The sequence below is a fragment of the Drosophila ananassae genome, chromosome 3R (genome assembly GCF_017639315.1).
Source record: "Drosophila ananassae strain 14024-0371.13 chromosome 3R, ASM1763931v2, whole genome shotgun sequence".
NCBI lineage: Eukaryota > Metazoa > Arthropoda > Insecta > Diptera > Drosophilidae > Drosophila > Drosophila ananassae.
Window position 1 is genome coordinate 17,717,051 of NC_057930.1, and position 18,117 is coordinate 17,735,167.

An 18,117-nucleotide genomic window follows, 5' to 3' on the forward strand; every position below is an offset into this window, starting at 1 on the left:
TTTTTCTTCGTTGCTTATGTCTATTTTCTTCATTGTTTATGTTCTAATTGGAATTACCGCGAGCAAGCGGACGGCTTGCTGCTAACCGTCAAAAAATCTCAAAAGCGGATGTGTGTAACAGAAGATAAATTTCAAAATAAACCCACGGGGCAAGGTGCTTAATTTTTGACTAGTTTTGTCGGCTAAATATCTTTGTAAATAAAAATTTAAAAAAAAGGGATCGGAGCCGAACGTGAGCAAATAAAGTAATTTTTCGTGTCTTGCCATCTCGCTTGCTTCGAAAGTGTGGTGTGTGTGTGAGTGTGTGTGTCATGCTAGTACAAGAAAATGGAGTGGAGAACGAATGCAAAAGGGCCAAAATTGTTTTAAAATTGCAATAAAAAATCAAACGAATTGGATGTTAATTCACGGAATGCAGACGAAAATGGCATGACAAGAGCGCGCAACAAGATAAAATTGAAGGTTATTCTTTGTGCGAGTGTATGTGTGTGTGTGCGTGAGAGTGAGAGAGTGTGAGTGGTGAGGGGCGAGTGTGAGTAAATGTTCCAATCACCGCAGCCATTGTAAACAAAAAAGCAAGTGTTGAGAGCGAGAGAGGGATATTGCGCACGCTTGAAGAAAGCAGCCAACAAAGAGAAGGCTGGAAATGTCAATAAACTTTGCAAAAGGTGAGGAATAACGAAACGCTAGTGTAAAATAAAATCCAACCGGGTCCACGAAGAAAGCACCAGGCAAGTGCAAAAAGAACAAAAAAACGAAGGAGAAAGAAAAAAAAAAGAAGGTATTTTCCGACCAAGGCGGACTCGTGTGTGTGTGTGTGCTGCGTCGGGTTCTCTGCAGAAAAGTTTTTCTGGTTTTTATGTTTTTTTTTTTTTTTTGATGCTTGCAACAGCTTCCGCGTTTTGCTGTCTCCCGGCTCCAACAAGTTTCGTCGTGTCGTTTCTCGCCAGTGCGATTTTTTGTTTATTTTATTGGCAATTTGCAGCCCGCTCGGCACTCGCTATATAGCGTTAACGTTAACCCATACAAGTTCGCCTGCCTGGACGAGAAATTTACCGTAAATAATTCACAGGTGCAAAAATCCAACTGTCGGCCGATATTTTTCGTGCAATAATCTGTTATGCCCCAAGGTGCATGAATGTTCATGTTCTCGAGTCAAGAGTGGCCAGCTAATACGATTCTCCATCAGTTTACGGTCACACCATTAATTTAATTAGAAAAAAAGGAGAAGAATACAAAAAATCATCAGAACTGAATCAAAAGACAATCGGAATTTAATTTTAAAATGGTAAGATATTTTTTAAAAAATTTAATTTTTTTTAAATTTTACGATACTGCAGTAAAAATACTAAAAAAAAAAACAGTTTCTGGTAGTGGCTTGAACTGTGACTCAGAGTTTATAGAGACTCTTTTTTTTTATTATTATTTTTGGCTTTTTCTTCAGGCCCTGTTGACCCACAAAATATCGGCAAGAGCGCAAGACCCTTCTTCTGAAGACTCGGTCTTCTGAGACATTTCCTTGAAGCTCTGCTCTCATTAAAATTTTGACTGCGTTGGCTTGCGGTTTTTATGTTTAAATGTTTTGGCTTTTTGCTTTTGGCTTTCTTCTTCCATTTACTTTATTTTTGTTAACAAAAACTGAGTTTTTGCACTTCAGAGCCACCGCAGTTGATTGCCTCCTCCACCACCGTGTCTGATTATTTATGTTCTTTTGAACCCTTTTGAGAGCCATAACTCAGATGGCTCAAAGCCAGGATAATAAAGGGCCATAATAACCAGGTCGCTGGTCTTGGCATTACAGAGGGCGGAAGACCAAGATATTGCCAAGATAATGATTCAGATTCTTTTGTCTAGAAGTCTAGAATATAGATCTCTTAGATGCCTGCTTGGTATGTGTATGAAGTTGATCAAAGACTGTCATAAAAGCAGCAACAGCAACAGCAACAGCAACCGCAACTCAAAACTCAACTTGGAGCTCCTAACCGGTTCTTTGGCTATAGCTTGGAGCAAGCCACCTCTGCACCTCCTCCTCCTCCTCTGTTGGAGGCTACTACTGCAGTACATAAATAGTTACATACTTACATGCTATCCAGCATCGACTGGCTTTGACTCTGACTGCTAATTAGCAGTTAACAATTGCAGCATTGACCTCCTCCTCCGCTCTAGAGTCTTAAGTTATAGTATTATTATAGTCTTAGATACTCTGACATCTATTGTTTCAAATATTTCTTTTGAAAACAAATATTATTCTCAACAAGATACAAAGTTTGTTGCTAGTTTTTCGACCAGTTTTTGGCCAAGTTGTGCCATTTTGTTGCCATAACTGCTGTTGCAGTTGCAGTTGCATTTTCAGTTGCTGTCTATACGTGTCTCTACAAACATGATAGCTTTGGCCAATTTTTTTTTTTTGGTAGTAGGTGACGTGGGGGCACAACCAGAGACTGCTAAATGCAACCAAACAACAACAAAAACAAGAAGAAAAAAGTAAATGTAGTTGCCGCCTGGTTGCAATTGCTGCAACCACCGACTGTTGCTCATTGTTGTGTAACAATTGAAACCCTTTTTGGACGATGATTGAACTTTGGTTTCCAGAAATACTAGGCTTAGAGGCTCTTAGTTATTAAATATTTATGTTATTTTTATATCTGAGACTTGGAGGAGACTCTACGAAGCTCCTTAGAAACTAAGACCAGCAACTTGACAAGAAACCAGCTCGTAAAACCATAAACCCGCGCCCTAAAACCACCATTAAGGGTCTAGTCTACATTTATGAACTTAATTTATTCTTGAATAAGCAATAACTTGGAGGTAATAAAATAGAAACTCTCGAGGGCCTTGAACAGAAATCAATGGAACTATCTCATTAGAACTAAAAAATCTCATAAAAAAGAACTATTATCATATCGATTCTATAGAGTTTCTAGAGTTTAGAATCTAAAACTTGGATCTATTTATTAATTACTCATACTCATTTAAAATAGTAGACTTTAAAGATGTTCTTATTCTCACAATTCCAGTTGTTAGCACCTTTTTTTCTCGTGTTTCTCCTGATGACTAATCACAAAAAAATTGACGCAGATTTTTCGGTTTTGAGAGGTTGGGGCTCCAATTTGCTTTATTATACCCGGTACTCCGTAGAATAGAAGGGTATGTTGGATTTGTGGGAATGTTGGTAACAGGGAGAGGGAATCAGGTAATATTTAAAAGAGTTTTAGGCTTTTTATTCTGTTTCTCTATAGTTTTACTTCAGTGGCTTGCTCCGGAGCACCCAAAAGTATGCAACAATGTTAGATTTTAAGAATAGAGGAGTAAAAGAGAAGAGTACTGGGTATCATATAGCTAGAAACTAAAATTTCTTTTTTTTTTATTAAATGAGGCTGGAAAGTAGTAGTTACTAACAAAATATTCGCTAAAAATGACATGAAAGTATTAATGAGAGCTTCTAACAGGTAATTGTCTTTAAATTAGTAACTTTTTTTTTTAGAAAAATCAACCCAAACTCCTTTTAAAACCAACTTAAAGGTGTGGTTCCAGTGCCATAACTATCGGGAAGTGCTCCTCTCCTCCCTAACTCTGTAGGAGTGACAACGGTACTAAGCTCTACGTACGAGCTTACCTGGCGAAACAGAAAATCAAATCGAAGAACAAGAGAGTGAGAGATCAATGAACACATTGGCGGGGAGAACAAGATGGGGGCCCAGACACACACAAGGAAGCCAAAGGCGAGAGCAAGAAAGCCAGAGAAAAGGGGACAGAGACAGAAACTACTTGAACTCGTTGTGGTGGAGCGAGCGGACAATAGAGGGGCCAAACACGTTCAAACACGTCCAATCAGTTGGGGATATGAGACGAGAAAGGAAAGCCAGCTAGTTGGCCACAAAATACCCTTCTTGGGGAGGGCACGAAGGAGTAGTGCCTGTCCATTCAAGCTTTTGGTTCAAATGGATATGCTCTATTGGAAGGGTATGGGGAGAAGCAGAACAACGACTTGTTGCCAAGAAATAAAAAAAAAGAAGAAGAAGAACTCGAACCCAAACTAAGCAAAGGCGGCGACAAAGAGGAAACCATGAAAGAGAGATCCGCACGAAGAACAAAAAAACCAAAAACAAAAAAAAAATATAATAATAACACGTCATGCTGACTGCCCTTGCTACCTTCCATTGAAATGGCCCCTCCTCCCCACACTACCAGCCGTTCTCCTCCGTTCTGACTCCGGCAAGAACAAGTTGTAAATGAGGCAGAAACCAGCAACCAGCAACAGTGGTGGCTGGAATTGCCATGCCAGCTGAAGACCCAAAAGAGAGAGCGGGAGATAAGGTCATTGGCGGCCATTGACTCTGTCCCGCTGATGACCTTGCCCGAAAAATGTAATAGTGCTGGCTGGCAGAGTTCTGAAAGAAAGGGGCATCTACAAGAACTCTGGAACTCTAACTGACAGATACAAATACGAGTGCAGTGCAGGTACGAGGGCAGCGCAGTTGACAATCTGGAAGTGGAAGAGAGATAGGAGGAGGGAAGAGGATAGGAGTACTGCATTAGTTATGACAGGATGGGCTAGGGGAGCTAGAGATACATATGTATCTAATAGGTTAGGGAGTTACTTTTCTATATATACTAAGGAGAATATAAAATAAATTAATAAAAATGTTGCAAATTACAAATAAAATAATATATTTTTAAAATTGTAAAAATAAATAAAATAATAACAGTATAAACAAAATAAAATTAAAAAAAAAAACTCTGCCACTAAATAATATATTGAATAATAAGGTATCTAAATTATATTAAATTCCCCTCCTAAACTTATAAAAAAAACCAAAGCCCAAAAAACCAAAACTTAAACCCAAAACCGATTGCCAACAAAGCTCAGCTGCATATGCATACTATATAGCTAAAAAAATATAAAAAACCGATCGCAACAACCTTGTCCCACAACAACTTGCTGGTGTTTCTGTTCTCTGGCTGCTGACTGCTGGCTGGCAGTTCTTGGCTTAGACTTCCACTGCTCCACGTCATTTGGCAAGCAGCCTACCCACCTACCCACCTACCTACCTCCTACCTCCTACCTATGCATGTACATTACGCGTCGCTGACCTGGCTTTTGATTTTAATTAAACACACGCAACCGGGCCTAGTCTCAGAGCCAGCTCCAAAAGCAGTAGCGATGGAGAAACAAGTTCCAACAGAACGGCACAAAACTGCAAGAAAAAATTAATGATTTCTTTAATAAAAAAATGCATAACTAATAGAACACTAGATTATTTTTTCTATAAAAAAAAATGTGTTAAAAAATACTATTTTGACTATATTATGAAAGAGTTGTAGTTCCTTTACTTTTTTTTTCAATTATCAACTAAAAAACTGATTTTTTTCTCATTGCAGTGGAAACTTGGACTGGTACCGGTTTGCTGAAGTTTGGCTGTTCCTATGTCTAAGTTTTTAGAAGGAAACTGTGGCAATATAGATGCAAAATAGCAACTAGCGACTAAACGCAAACGCACCTGTTGAAAATCAAGTTTTTATTTTTTACAAGAAAAAAAAAAGAATAAATACTAAAGGCTTGTATTTAAGAGTAAGTAAGAGAAACTATATACTTTAAGTTATCTGTTATTAAGGTCTATAAATTATATTCTATAAAAAAAATAAGAAAAAAAGGAACAAAATATTTATTTCGATTAGTCTGTGATAGGAATCGAACCCGGGTCATAGAAAACTCTGCCCTAAAATTCTGAAACTCTTTAAAAAAAAAAACTACAAGGCTTTTATGAGCTTTTCTTTCTCCTTTTTAATAGATGAACCCCTATTTTTTAGGGTTTAGGGATCATAAATCCATCAGAACCAACAGAACCCCCTAAGCCAGATGCAATTGGGGTTACCGGGATATAGATAGATACACCTTTATCGGCATTATTGGAATTAAGCATTCGGCTAACCCTTCACGAGGGCATTACCATACTACCATACACTCCCCTTCATGCTTCAAAAACTCGAATTCGGAGAAAGAGGCCCGGAGTCATCCACCCCCGTAGTCCGAGGTCAAAGGCAAAAGGGAAACAAAATGTGCAACCCTCGAAGTTCAAAAAAGGGAATCATGTCCATTTCATCAATATTTTTCGAAGGGATTTCCGCCCCAACATGTCTTTTTTTCAATAAATAGTTGAATTATAGATATTTTAATGGAGGTTTTTTAAAGAAAGAGTTTCTAAAATGTTTTATTTTTAAATATTTTTTAACATAATTCACTAATTATGTTTCTGAACCATTACTTTAGACCCCCACTGTATGCAGGTATGTGTGTGTGTATTTGAAAGACAGAACAGAACACGAAAATGAGCAAAATAAGAATGCTGACCACTCACTCTACTGTTGGGGGGCCCTCCCTCCCCGCGAGAGAGAGCGACCTACGGGCTAGTAACTTTTCATACAATATTCGCCTTCTTCTTTTTCCTCTCTCTCTCTCTATGCTCTGCTCTGCTCTGCACATTCCCCCACACATGCATACAATGCCCCCAATATGGGGATTTCTGTTCTTTTTGTATACCAAACCAAAGTAAAAGACGACAAAAAAAAGTGACTCATTCTTTTCTCTTTCTCTATCTTTTTCACCTCTCTCTCTCAAAATCTTTGACAGCTCCCCTTTTTGCTCCAACACCACCCCCCCGCCACCACCCCTTAACGCCTTATAGTGTATGTTCGTGTGACATGGTGTTCATATGTGTGTGCGTTGTGTGTATTGAGTTGTCTTCGTTGCTCCGTCTTCTTCGTGGTCTGCTTCGTCGTTCCGTTGCTGTTGTTGTATGCAAGGTCGTTTGCGTACAAAATTCAACATTATTTGAAGGTCGTCCTTTGGCTGCTCTGCGCGTCGTTCTTCTTTCTCGCTCACACTCTCTCTCTCTGAATCCGTCTCTCCCCAGTTGGGGTAATTTCGTACAAGATGTGGGATTTATTCTTCTTCTTTATTTTGGCAGAACAGTGTATTTTCCGCCTTGGGGTCAAGGAATTTGAAAAAAAAAAGAGGTGGAATTTAGTTGGAGTTATAATTATTATTTTTTTTTTTATTACCAAGTGGCGTGGTTCGCTAGCTCTTCCACTCTCCAGATCGCCCTCCTGGTCAATGACACCCCCCATTTTTTGTGTTTGGCTACTGCTTCTTCCCCCAAGCCATTGTAATCGGGTATAAAGAGCGATGGACGAAAGAAAGAACAATGATAAGAAGTGAATGAACAGAAAGCCCGCTCGCGAGTAAACTCAATTAGCATAAGTGGCGGTGGATGCTCCGACCAAGGTCGCCAGGGTGGGTGAAATAGGGTGGCATTGACCCTATTGTTGTCGCTTCTTGTCGCTCCATCGTACAATAGGTCTTGGTTAGTGTTTCCATGCCAGGCTAGTCTTCTAAACAATTCTCTTCTCTTTTTTTCAAAATTATATTAAATTAGAATTCTAATTATTAATAAATAATCTTAAACCTCTTGCAGTTACATAACCCAATATGGAACCCCATCAGCGCCACCTATCCAATTTTTACAAAGTCGACGACTGAGTGACAGTGTCTTCGTCGATAGAGCGCCACAAGCAAGGAGGGCACCAAAGTGCTAGGAGAGGCCATACTATTCCCGCTCCACCGCCGACTGTCACTATGCCGAACATGTCCAGCATCAAGGCAGAGCAGCAAAGTGCCCCCCTGGGCACTACAGGAAGCTTTCAGCTACCGAGCAACAGCAATGCAACCACGATACCAGCTGGAGCGGCTGGAGGAGCCACCACCCCCTCCCGGCACAACGTCTCCGTGACGAACATTAAGTGCGAGCTGGACGAGCCACCCACGCCCAACGGCAACCTGGTGCCGGTAATAGCCAACTACGAACTCCACTCGGGCAGCATACTTATACCGCTGACCGGACAACAGAGCCAGGAGGACGAGTCCGACTCCGAGGCGGAACTGACGAACATTGAGAACTTGAAGGTGCGACGACGGGCTTCGGACAAGAACGGTCCGCGGCCCATGTCCTGGGAAGGGGAGCTGAGCGAGCCGGAGGCCGACGGCGGGGAGGAGCCCATGGAGACCGAGCCGACGATCAAAAGGGAGATCCTGGCGTCTCATGCTGCCACGACCATGCAGCCCATTAAGACCGAGCTGGAGAACATCGACGGCGAACTGCACCACCAGCAGCAGCAGGGGAAGCCGTACACGCTGTCCACCTCCACGCCGCACTCCGGCCCGAAGCTGAAGCTTGCGCCGACCCAGAGCGACCCGATTAACCTTAAGTTCGAGCCACCGCTTGGGGACAACTCACCGCTCCTGGCGGCCCGCAGCAAGTCGAGCAGCGGCGGCCACCTGCCACTGCCTGCGAATCCCAGTCCGGACTCCGCCATACATTCCGTCTACACGCACAGCTCGCCCTCCCAGTCCCCGCTGACGTCCCGGCACGCCCCCTACACGCCCTCGCTCAGCCGGAACAATAGCGACGCCTCCCACAGCAGCTGCTACAGCTACAGCTCGGAGTTCAGTCCCACCCACTCGCCGATTCAGGCGCGTCATGCCCCGCCCAGCGGCGTCCTTTACGGCAACGGGAGTCTGCACCACCACAGCGTGCTGTACCGACCGCTCAAAATGGAGGCTTCGTCCACCGCCTCATCCGGAAGCCACGAGGCGCAGAACCTGAGCATGGACTCGGTCTGCAGCAGCCTGGACGTGAGCTCCGGCTCATCCCTACCCGCTTCTCCGGCTGGCATTTCGCGCCAACAACTCATCAACTCGCCGTGCCCCATTTGCGGCGACAAAATCAGTGGCTTCCATTACGGCATCTTCTCGTGCGAGTCCTGCAAGGGATTCTTCAAGCGCACTGTCCAAAATCGAAAGAACTACGTCTGCGTGCGCGGTGGACCCTGCCAGGTGAGCATCTCCACGCGCAAGAAGTGCCCGGCCTGCAGGTTCGAAAAGTGCCTGCAAAAGGGCATGAAACTGGAGGCCATTCGGGAGGACAGGACGCGTGGCGGTCGGTCCACCTATCAGTGCTCCTACACGTTACCCAACTCGATGCTCAGCCCGCTGGTGAGTCCGGACCAGGCGACCGGATCGGCAACGATGCACCAGCAGCAACAGCCGAATCAGCAACAGAGACTTCATCAACTGAATGGGTTTGGTGGTACATCACTGTCCACCTCGGTTTCCCTGCCCGCCAGCCCCAATCTGGGGGCCTCCATCAAGGTGGAGGAACCGGTTGATACAGCCAAGCACCAGATCCAACGAATAGGAAGCATTCCGCCACTTCTGAAGGTTAGAATTCTGGATTCCAATGCTTTATAATTTAAACTAAAATATAATTATTTTGCAGGAAATTATGGATGTTGAACATCTATGGCAGTACACCGACGCAGAGCTGGCCCGCATCAATCAACCGCTGTCTGCCTTCGCCTCCGGAAGCTCCTCATCGTCCGCAGCTACTTCCGCCAGCCACGGACAACCGCCACAGCAACCACAAGTGACCAATCCACTGCTGGCCAGTGCCGGTCTATCATCCAACGGAGAGAACGCCAATCCCGATCTGATCGCCCATCTGTGCAACGTGGCCGACCACCGTCTCTATAAGATTGTAAAATGGTGCAAGAGTTTGCCCCTCTTTAAGAATATATCGGTAGGATATTGATTTTCCATTTATGTGATAGTTTTCAAACCTCATTGTTACTCTTTTCCTGTAGATCGATGACCAGATCTGCTTGCTAATCAATTCCTGGTGTGAGCTATTGCTCTTCTCCTGCTGTTTCCGATCCATCGACACTCCTGGAGAAATAAAAATGTCACAAGGCAGAAAGATAACCCTCTCGCAGGCCAAATCAAATGGTTTGCAGGTTGGTATTATTATAATTTGCTTAAATTAGAATAATAATCATTTTTTGAATATTTTTTTAGACCTGCATCGAAAGAATGCTTAATCTGACAGATCACTTAAGGCGCTTGCGAGTCGATCGCTATGAATACGTTGCCATGAAGGTGATTGTGCTGCTGCAGTCAGGTAAGTAACAAAAAAGAAAACAATTTCGGATTAAAATCTAACTTATACACTTGTTTCCCCAGACACCACGGAGTTGCAGGAGGCTGTCAAGGTGCGGGAGTGCCAGGAGAAGGCCTTGCAGAGCTTACAGGCCTATACCCTGGCCCACTATCCCGAAACTCCTTCAAAGTTTGGCGAACTCCTGCTCCGTATTCCCGATTTGCAGCGTACATGCCAGGTGACTATGACTGGAATGTGTTTAGAGATTAAAAACTAATTTATTTATATATTTCTTTAGCTTGGAAAGGAGATGCTAACGATCAAAACACGCGATGGGGCCGATTTCAACTTGCTGATGGAGCTATTACGCGGAGAACATTGACAATTGATTATTCTGATGGAAGTTAGCTACCATTGGCACAAGTTTTACATACTTAGTATTAGTTATTATATATTTAGAATTAGGTTTTCTAACTATAAGCTCTGAAAATATGTGCCTAAAACCAAAGCCACAACAGCCAGCTGCATCGCGAGCCCACGAAGAAATGAAACTAAGCGCAAAATTTGCCAAATTTTTTACACAAAACTATATATTTTGATATACGCCATGTCAGCAGAGGAGGGAGGGGGCTTCGATCAATCGCTGGTGTTGTTGTCGGCTGGTGTTCCAGTAAAGAAAAGAAAGTATATAACGTTTTTGCTATATATACATATTTGACTTATGTATAAAGAAAACTAAAGCACACATGGAAAATGAAAAGACTAAGAAATTTATTTAAGGGATTAACTTTAGTATAACGGATGGAAGTAAAATCGAAAATGCATAAAGAAGAAAATAACAAAAATCAAATCAAATTAAGATAGCGACTTTTTTATATATGTATCTATTTAAGAGCAAATATTCAAACTATTTTTTAATGAAATGCCAAAACCGATTTGGTGTAAAGAAGAGCTGCTAGAATTTTCGATACATATATCTATATACATATATATATATACATTAATGCAAATCGGATAAAGTCCAATTTTTAAAAGTTTTAGCATTTAGTCTTAGTGCAATTTCACCCCCATGTCTACATAATATACATGTTTCTCCAGATATGGTCGCAAAACCTCTTCAAACAAGAAAAGACCACAAAAAACTGTCAACTTCAGTTGGCTAAAGACTCCTCCAGTGATTCTATTTGTTACATTGAAAATACACACACGACTACTTATACAATATATATATATTATATATAGTATAGTATATATATAAATCAAATGTATAATTGAATTTTATTTTTTAAGTTTGCATTGATTTCTTTATTATTATAATTATTATTATTAGTCATTCTTACTTAAATAGCTGAAGCAAATCCTGCAACAGGATTAAAAACACCTACAAGAGAATAACAGTTACAAGGTATGATTAGTATTTGACGACGTTATCCATTGTTCGTGCAAATGTATATAATTCCGGTAGCGGACTAACCGACATCCCAAGTTTAAGAATAAACAGAAGGCTTGTCGATTTAAGGACGAGTACCGGACATTTGAATGCCGTCTTTACTAATTTTTCGCTTAAAAATACATATGTTTTTTCAATAGTTAGATCTGTATCCTGAATATTTGTGTCTATATGTGTGTGTACGTTAACTATAAAACTTTTAGCCCCACCAGAAAACAAAAACAAACTCAAAATAGAAAAACTGAAATATAAAAATGTAATTCCAATAAAAATTATCGTGCATAAAATGAGAACCACATACGTATAGTATTGTGATTCAAACTTAATGTAGAAAATATAATTATAAAAAAACCCACGCCTCTTTACTTTATTTATTATTTGTGTACAAGTTTTATATTCCCTTTTAGGTTTTTATAGATTTTTTCAATATCGTCTGCCCAGCCCAGCAATGTCCCGTCGATGTACAGAAACCAAATGTATCATTAAAATAGTCTTGTGAAAACTACAAAATATCAATATGCCGTTAACAAAAGTTGAATAAAAAGACAAACATCTAAACCACTTAAATATTTATATGGTTTGTTTTTTATAGGATTGTTAAAAAGTGTGCCACACAATTACAGATACAGCTTTTAAAGCTTTTGAGAAATGCGTATGATTTTAAAGTGTTCCCCGATCCATGAGCGGAATACCTCAAACGATTTGTACATCGATTCTCCATCATTCTGCATCAAAATCTCAGTACGAAATATTTTTTAAATTTTTTATCAAATTTTTTGGGGGATCCCCTTCAAAAGTGATAAAGAACGCATGGAAGGACAAAATGGCCCCCAGCGATGGCCATATCCTGGCCAATTTCCATCCGATCCATGAGCGGAATACCTCAAACGATTTGTACATCGATTCTCCATCATTCTGCATCAAAATCTCAGTACGAAATATTTTTTAAATTTTTTATCAAATTTTTTGGGGGATCCCCTTCAAAAGTGATAAAGAACGCATGGAAGGGCAATATGGCCCCCAGCGATGGCCATATCTTGGCCAATTTCCATCCGATCCATGAGCGGAATACCTTAATCGATTTGTACATCGATTCGCCATCATTCTGCATCAAAATCTAGAAACAAAATATTTTTTCAATTTTTTATCAAATTTTCTGGGGGATCCCTTCAAAAGTGATGAAGAACGCATGGAAGGACAATATGGCCCCCAGCGGTGACCATATCTTGGCCAATTTCCACCCGATTCATGAGCGGAATACCTTAATCGATTTGTACATCGATTCTCCATCATTCTGCATCAAAATCTCAGTACGAAATATTTTTTAAATTTTTTATCAAATTTTTTGGGGGATCCCCTTCAAAAGTGATTAAGAACGCATGGAAGGGCAATATGGCCCCCAGCGATGGCCATATCTTGGCCAATTTCCATCCGATCCATGAGCGGAATACCTTAATCGATTTGTACATCGATTCGCCATCATTCTGCATCAAAATCTAGAAACAAAATATTTTTTCAATTTTTTATCAAATTTTCTGGGGGATCCCTTCAAAAGTGATGAAGAACGCATGGAAGGACAATATGGCCCCCAGCGGTGACCATATCTTGGCCAATTTCCACCCGATTCATGAGCGGAATACCTTAATCGATTTGTACATCGATTCTCCATCATTCTGCATCAAAATCTCAGTACGAAATATTTTTTAAATTTTTTTCCTTATTTTCTGGGGGATCCCCTTCAAAAGTGATGAAGAACGCATGGAAGGACAATATGGCCCCTAGCAATGGCCATATCTTGGCCAATTTCCATCCGATCCATGAGCGGAATACCTCAAACGATTTGTACATCGATTCTCCATTATTCTGCATCAAAATCTAGAAACAAAATATTTTTTCAATTTTTTATCAAATTTTCTGGGGGATCCCTTCAAAAGTGATGAAGAACGCATGGAAGGACAATATGGCCCCCAGCGGTGACCATATCTTGGCCAATTTCCACCCGATTCATGAGCGGAATACCTTAATCGATTTGTACATCGATTCTCCATCATTCTGCATCAAAATCTCAGTACGAAATATTTTTTAAATTTTTTTCCTTATTTTCTGGGGGATCCCCTTCAAAAGTGATGAAGAACGCATGGAAGGACAATATGGCCCCTAGCAATGGCCATATCTTGGCCAATTTCCATCCGATCCATGAGCGGAATACCTCAAACGATTTGTACATCGATTCTCCATTATTCTGCATCAAAATCTCAGAAAAAAATATTTTTTAAATTTTTTTCCTTATTTTCTGGGGGATCCCTTAAAAAATAATAAACATCGCATGGAAGGACAAAATGGCCCCCAGGGATGGCCATATCTTGGCCAATTTTCATCCGATCCATAAGCGGAATACCTGAATCGATTTGTACATCGATTCTCTATCATTCTGCATCAAAATCTTAGTACGAAATATTTTTTAAATTTTTTATCAAATTTTCTGGGGGACCCTTCAAAAGTGATGAAGAACGCGTGGAAGGACAATATGACCCCTAGCGATGCCCATATCTTGGCCAATTTCCATCTGATCCATGAGCGGAATACCTTAATCGATTTGTACATCGATTCTTCATCATTGTGGATCAAAATCTCAGTACGAAATATTTTTTAAATTTTATATAAAGTTTTCTGGGGGATGCCCATAAAAAATGATAAAGAATGCATGGGAGGAAAATATGGCCCCCAGCGATGGCGATATTTTGGCCTTGCTTTTAATTTATTTTTAAATTAATACAACAAATAAGAGAATTAATATATAAAAATATTTTTGTTCCGGGGATGGTATAAGTTTTATTTAAATATAATGCCTTCGAGTTCGTAAATGGGTTCAGAAACAATTCATTATTATATAGTTAATTTAAGGATTCTCAAAGTATATTTTTTTTGGGACCATCATTAATCCTGACCGCAGAAGTCAGTCGGTGGAGAGCAACAGGTATAGGGGCAGGGATAACTAGAAGGAATATCAATTAGGACTAGGATTTCGTAACCCTTTTCAGGATAGGATTGCACTCACTTGACCTGACTTAATGGATAACAGCAATTAAAATCTGGGCAGCATAGATCTCCAATGGCGTAAATTCCGCCCGACTGTCCGCCACAAAGGTCACCACACACTCCACCACATCCAGCTGGCGGAGAGCAGCAGGATGAACACCCATTCGACATGGATCCACAACAAGCACCTGATCTGGAACAGGGGCAGCCATTACACATTCCTGCAAATCCTCCACCTAGTGGTATATATTCGCAACCGCATTTTTTTGCAGCTCCCATGCCACCAAATGGATTTGGGCGGCTGAAGACCTGCCTGTAGTCGGTCATGTATACTGTTTCGGCTTGGATCCTGTCGTTGATAATGGAACCACAACAACATGGATTTCCAAAGCAGCTGTCGAAGCAGGGCATCTGAGGACAACTCGGCTGTCCACATGGAGGACAACTCGGCTGTCCACATGGAGGACAACAGCAGCAACCTTGCGGCTGACACGAGAAGCAATCCTGTGGAGGGCAACAGCCCGATGGAGGACCCTGGCAGCAATCTGGTGGAGGGCAGCAATCCGGGGGAGGGCAGCAATCCTGTGGAGGGCAACAGCCCGATGAAGGACCCTGGCAGCAATCCTGTGGAGAACAGCATTGTGGTGGAGGGCAGCAATCTGGTGGAGGGCAGCAATCCTGTGGAGGGCAGCAATCCTGTGGAGAACAGCAGTTCGGTTGAGGGCAGCCATCCGGTGGAGGGCAGCAGTCCGGTGGATAACAAGGGTAGCAATCCGGCGGAGGAGGCGGATAGCAATCCGGTGGAGGACAACCGCCGCGATCCGGTGGAGGACAACCGCCGCAATCCGGTGGAGGACATGCTCCGCACGGTTTAGGAGCGCGTTTAGGAGGTCGTGTAGGCTGGCGTTTCCGAAGACAGCAGTCCGGTGGGCAAGGATTGCTATCCGATGAGGACGAGCTGCAATCCGACTGAGATGGACAACAGTCCGGCTGAGGTGGAGAGCGAGCTGATGGAGGTGAGCCGAAACCAAGGGGAACAGGGAAGCCACCAGGTGGAGATGGGAAGCCACTGGGTGGAGTTGGGAAGCCACTAGGTGGAGTTGGTAAGCCACTAGGTGGATCCACCTTGCGCCGTTCCTGTGAAAGTGAACGTCTCCTCCTTTGGCACTCCTCGCAGAAGCATTGAGATTCCTCCTGGTCCACCGTCTGACCTGACGAACAGTAGCTGGAAGACGGAACTGATTCCGTACAGCATGACGTACAGGTGGTTGACTCAGACTTTTGATTTGATTGACTCGTAAAGCTGTCCGAGTAGCGTTGAGAAGGTCCACTTGAGGAACCACCTGATAACTGGACCGACGGCGTCAATGGCGGGCACTGGCTGCAGTTGATTTCGGAGGGCGGGACATACTGCCCCTGAGGCTGCTCCGATATTGTTTGCTTCGGATAGCAGGGATAGCCGTAATAGCACGATGATCCTTGATCATAAAAGGATTCTTCGCAAATCTCCGGCTCAGTGAAAGTAACAAGAGTAGGGCTTAAGTAGGCCGATTGGTTGGAAGATCCTGTAGGAATTAATAGGATTTTAAATAGTAAAAGACTATTTATTTAAAGATAAAAATAAATAAATAAAATAGTTACCTTCAGAATAACTGCCCCCACTATTAACCATCTGTCCGGAAGAGATGCGGGAATACGAGCTATTCAATTGGATTTTCTTAGAAGTATGTTAAATTTAAGATTTTTGGAGATCTATATTACCCAATGTCCACGGATCCCTGGTATCTGTTGACTGTGTTACACTTGAAAGCCGTCAGGGATATGGTTTTTTCTATATTCCTTGAGGATGAACTGTGGATCTGCGCTGGTAATGAAGTGTCTACAACTTCACATGGAGGAATGGGTGGGATGGGTTCATTTTTAAGGGTAGTGGTGGAGTCTGCAATGCTAAGATCAGATTCTTCGGGCTTAACACTATTGTTTTTTGAATTTTTGCTGTTCAATATGGAAGATGCTAGCTTCCTAAGCTCATTGGAAGCAACGGACGGTATATAGGTCTTGTAAATGTCATCAAGACTTTTGATATTATTTATTGTAAGGAGAGTCTCCTGGCTTTCCTCCATGCTGGAATCGAAGACATTGGGACGCTCCATTTATATTTTTCACATCGAGGCACTATACATTGGACAAAACAGTCGAACAAAGAAATTTTGAAACACAATTACGTTTTTTATGACATTTTTTGAAATGTCCGACATTCTCAGATTAGTTTGTCGGAGCTGCTGTGTTCCTTTTTAAATATGAATTATATATATTTTAAATAATCCATTTCCAGACCTTTTTAAAAATACGTTTTTTAAATATTTTTACGCGTTAGTACATACTATCGATAAAAAAAAGTATTCATTTATCGATACTCGAAGTTCCATACCAAGCTTTTACCTAACATCAGAATTGTAAATATTAATATATAACTTGTAAATAAAGATTAAATTAGGCAATTATGAATGGGAAACTCGTGTTTAATGCGATTCGTTCTCTACGGAACGGCAGTTGTAACTTGTCACAAGCGCGGAAGTATGGTAATGGCTTGTTACCAATCACATGTTGGGATATTTCATAACATGCCGGTTGTTTCTGTTTTCACACAGCCACTCCGCCCAAGAGGTTCTACAAAAAGACCTCTGTTCTGAGCAGCGATGGAGGATACGAGGTGGTTTTGGACCACAGAAAGCTGAAGACTCCCAAGGGAACACCGTTCACCGTCCGCAGCGAACCTCTGGCGATAGCCGTGGCCACCGAATTCGACGCCCAAAAGGAACATATTGAGCGGTCCCGCATGCACCTCTCTGCGCTCTGCTTCACGGCCATTGATAATCCCAATAATCTGAACAAGCTGGACATGGTTAACTACCTGCTGAACTTCATCCCAACCGACACAGTTCTCTTCCAGTATGATGTGAGTGTTATCATTTAGAAAGTCTTCCTAGTTTCTTATAGTTTTCTGTTTCAGGACGAGAAAGCTCTTCAGGAGTTGCAGCAAAATGAATGGGATCCTGTCATTGATTGGTTCAACCAACGCTTCGAGGTCAACCTTCAGAAGACCATGAACATAACGCCTCCCCAAGTCAGTGAGGAGGACACGATAAAAATAGCCAAGCACTTCCAGTCCTACAGCTTAGAAACACTGCATGGTAACTTCTATTTCTTAATAGAGTATCACTTAATCTTAATTATTACTATTTTCTAGGATTTGTGTTTGCTGTGGATACTTTAAAGTCCATTATCCTGGCATGTGCTGTCATCGAGCAAATGCTGCCCGTGGAGAAGGCTGTGGCCCTGGCCCGTTTGGAGGAGGAGTATCAGCTTAAATTCTGGGGCCGTGTGGAGTGGGCTCACGATCTGAGCCAACAGGAGCTGCAGGCCCGATTGGCGGCCGCCGTCTTGTACGTTCATCTAAACTGTTCAGATAGTTTTGTGAAAGAAAAGTTGATTCTATAAATTTGTTTATAATAAAATGTAAAAGAAAAACTAAGGCTCTTGATAATAATAAGGCTAAGAATATAGAAGTAAATTTATATTATTACCTTCGATATTTAAATTTGGCGCTCTGGCTAAACTGCACACAAGTTGGAT

General features: G+C 41.8%; 3 protein-coding genes and 1 long non-coding RNA gene across 9 annotated transcripts; 2 read left to right on the plus strand and 2 right to left on the minus strand.

The window, feature by feature from the left end:
- Window positions 1-8: 8 nt before the first annotated feature.
- LOC6497146 (nuclear hormone receptor FTZ-F1 beta) lies at window positions 9-11,258 on the plus strand. 5 transcript variants are annotated; one of them, XM_032455202.2, is made up of 9 exons: window positions 9-245; window positions 1,073-1,288; window positions 5,383-5,572; window positions 7,476-9,277; window positions 9,336-9,635; window positions 9,700-9,849; window positions 9,911-10,013; window positions 10,076-10,230; window positions 10,291-11,258. In XM_032455202.2, exons 4-9 carry the CDS (start codon window positions 7,637-7,639, stop codon window positions 10,372-10,374), a joined length of 2,433 nt encoding a protein of 810 aa, XP_032311093.1. In that variant the 5' UTR covers window positions 9-245; window positions 1,073-1,288; window positions 5,383-5,572; window positions 7,476-7,636; the 3' UTR covers window positions 10,375-11,258. The 5 variants fall into 5 exon arrangements, with proteins under 5 accessions (XP_032311093.1, XP_032311092.1, XP_032311094.1 ...); XM_032455201.2 differs by having other exon boundaries at window positions 9-154; XM_032455203.2 differs by having other exon boundaries at window positions 15-110.
- LOC116656033 lies at window positions 6,764-7,239 on the minus strand. The gene is made up of 2 exons (XR_004311046.1): window positions 7,063-7,239; window positions 6,764-6,985 (listed from the first exon to the last, which is right to left on the minus strand). It is a non-coding gene; the product is annotated as an uncharacterized LOC116656033 (long non-coding RNA).
- A 2,996-nt stretch (window positions 11,259-14,254) lies between the features above and the next one.
- On the minus strand, window positions 14,255-16,808 carry LOC26513902 (keratin-associated protein 16-1). Of its 2 annotated transcripts, XM_014906786.2 has the most exons (5): window positions 16,243-16,808; window positions 16,123-16,181; window positions 15,160-16,046; window positions 14,501-15,105; window positions 14,255-14,437 (listed from the first exon to the last, which is right to left on the minus strand). In XM_014906786.2, exons 1-5 carry the CDS (start codon window positions 16,632-16,634, stop codon window positions 14,380-14,382), a joined length of 2,001 nt encoding a protein of 666 aa, XP_014762272.1. In that variant the 5' UTR covers window positions 16,635-16,808; the 3' UTR covers window positions 14,255-14,379. The 2 variants fall into 2 exon arrangements, with proteins under 2 accessions (XP_014762272.1, XP_014762273.1); XM_014906787.2 differs by having other exon boundaries at window positions 14,501-16,046.
- Window positions 16,809-16,886: 78 nt separating this feature from the next.
- LOC6497148 (ATP synthase mitochondrial F1 complex assembly factor 2) lies at window positions 16,887-18,012 on the plus strand. The gene is made up of 4 exons (XM_001962628.3): window positions 16,887-17,063; window positions 17,133-17,440; window positions 17,495-17,675; window positions 17,732-18,012. The coding sequence occupies exons 1-4, from the start codon at window positions 16,985-16,987 to the stop codon at window positions 17,980-17,982; spliced, it is 819 nt and encodes a 272-aa protein (XP_001962664.2). The 5' UTR covers window positions 16,887-16,984; the 3' UTR covers window positions 17,983-18,012.
- Window positions 18,013-18,117: the final 105 nt, after the last annotated feature.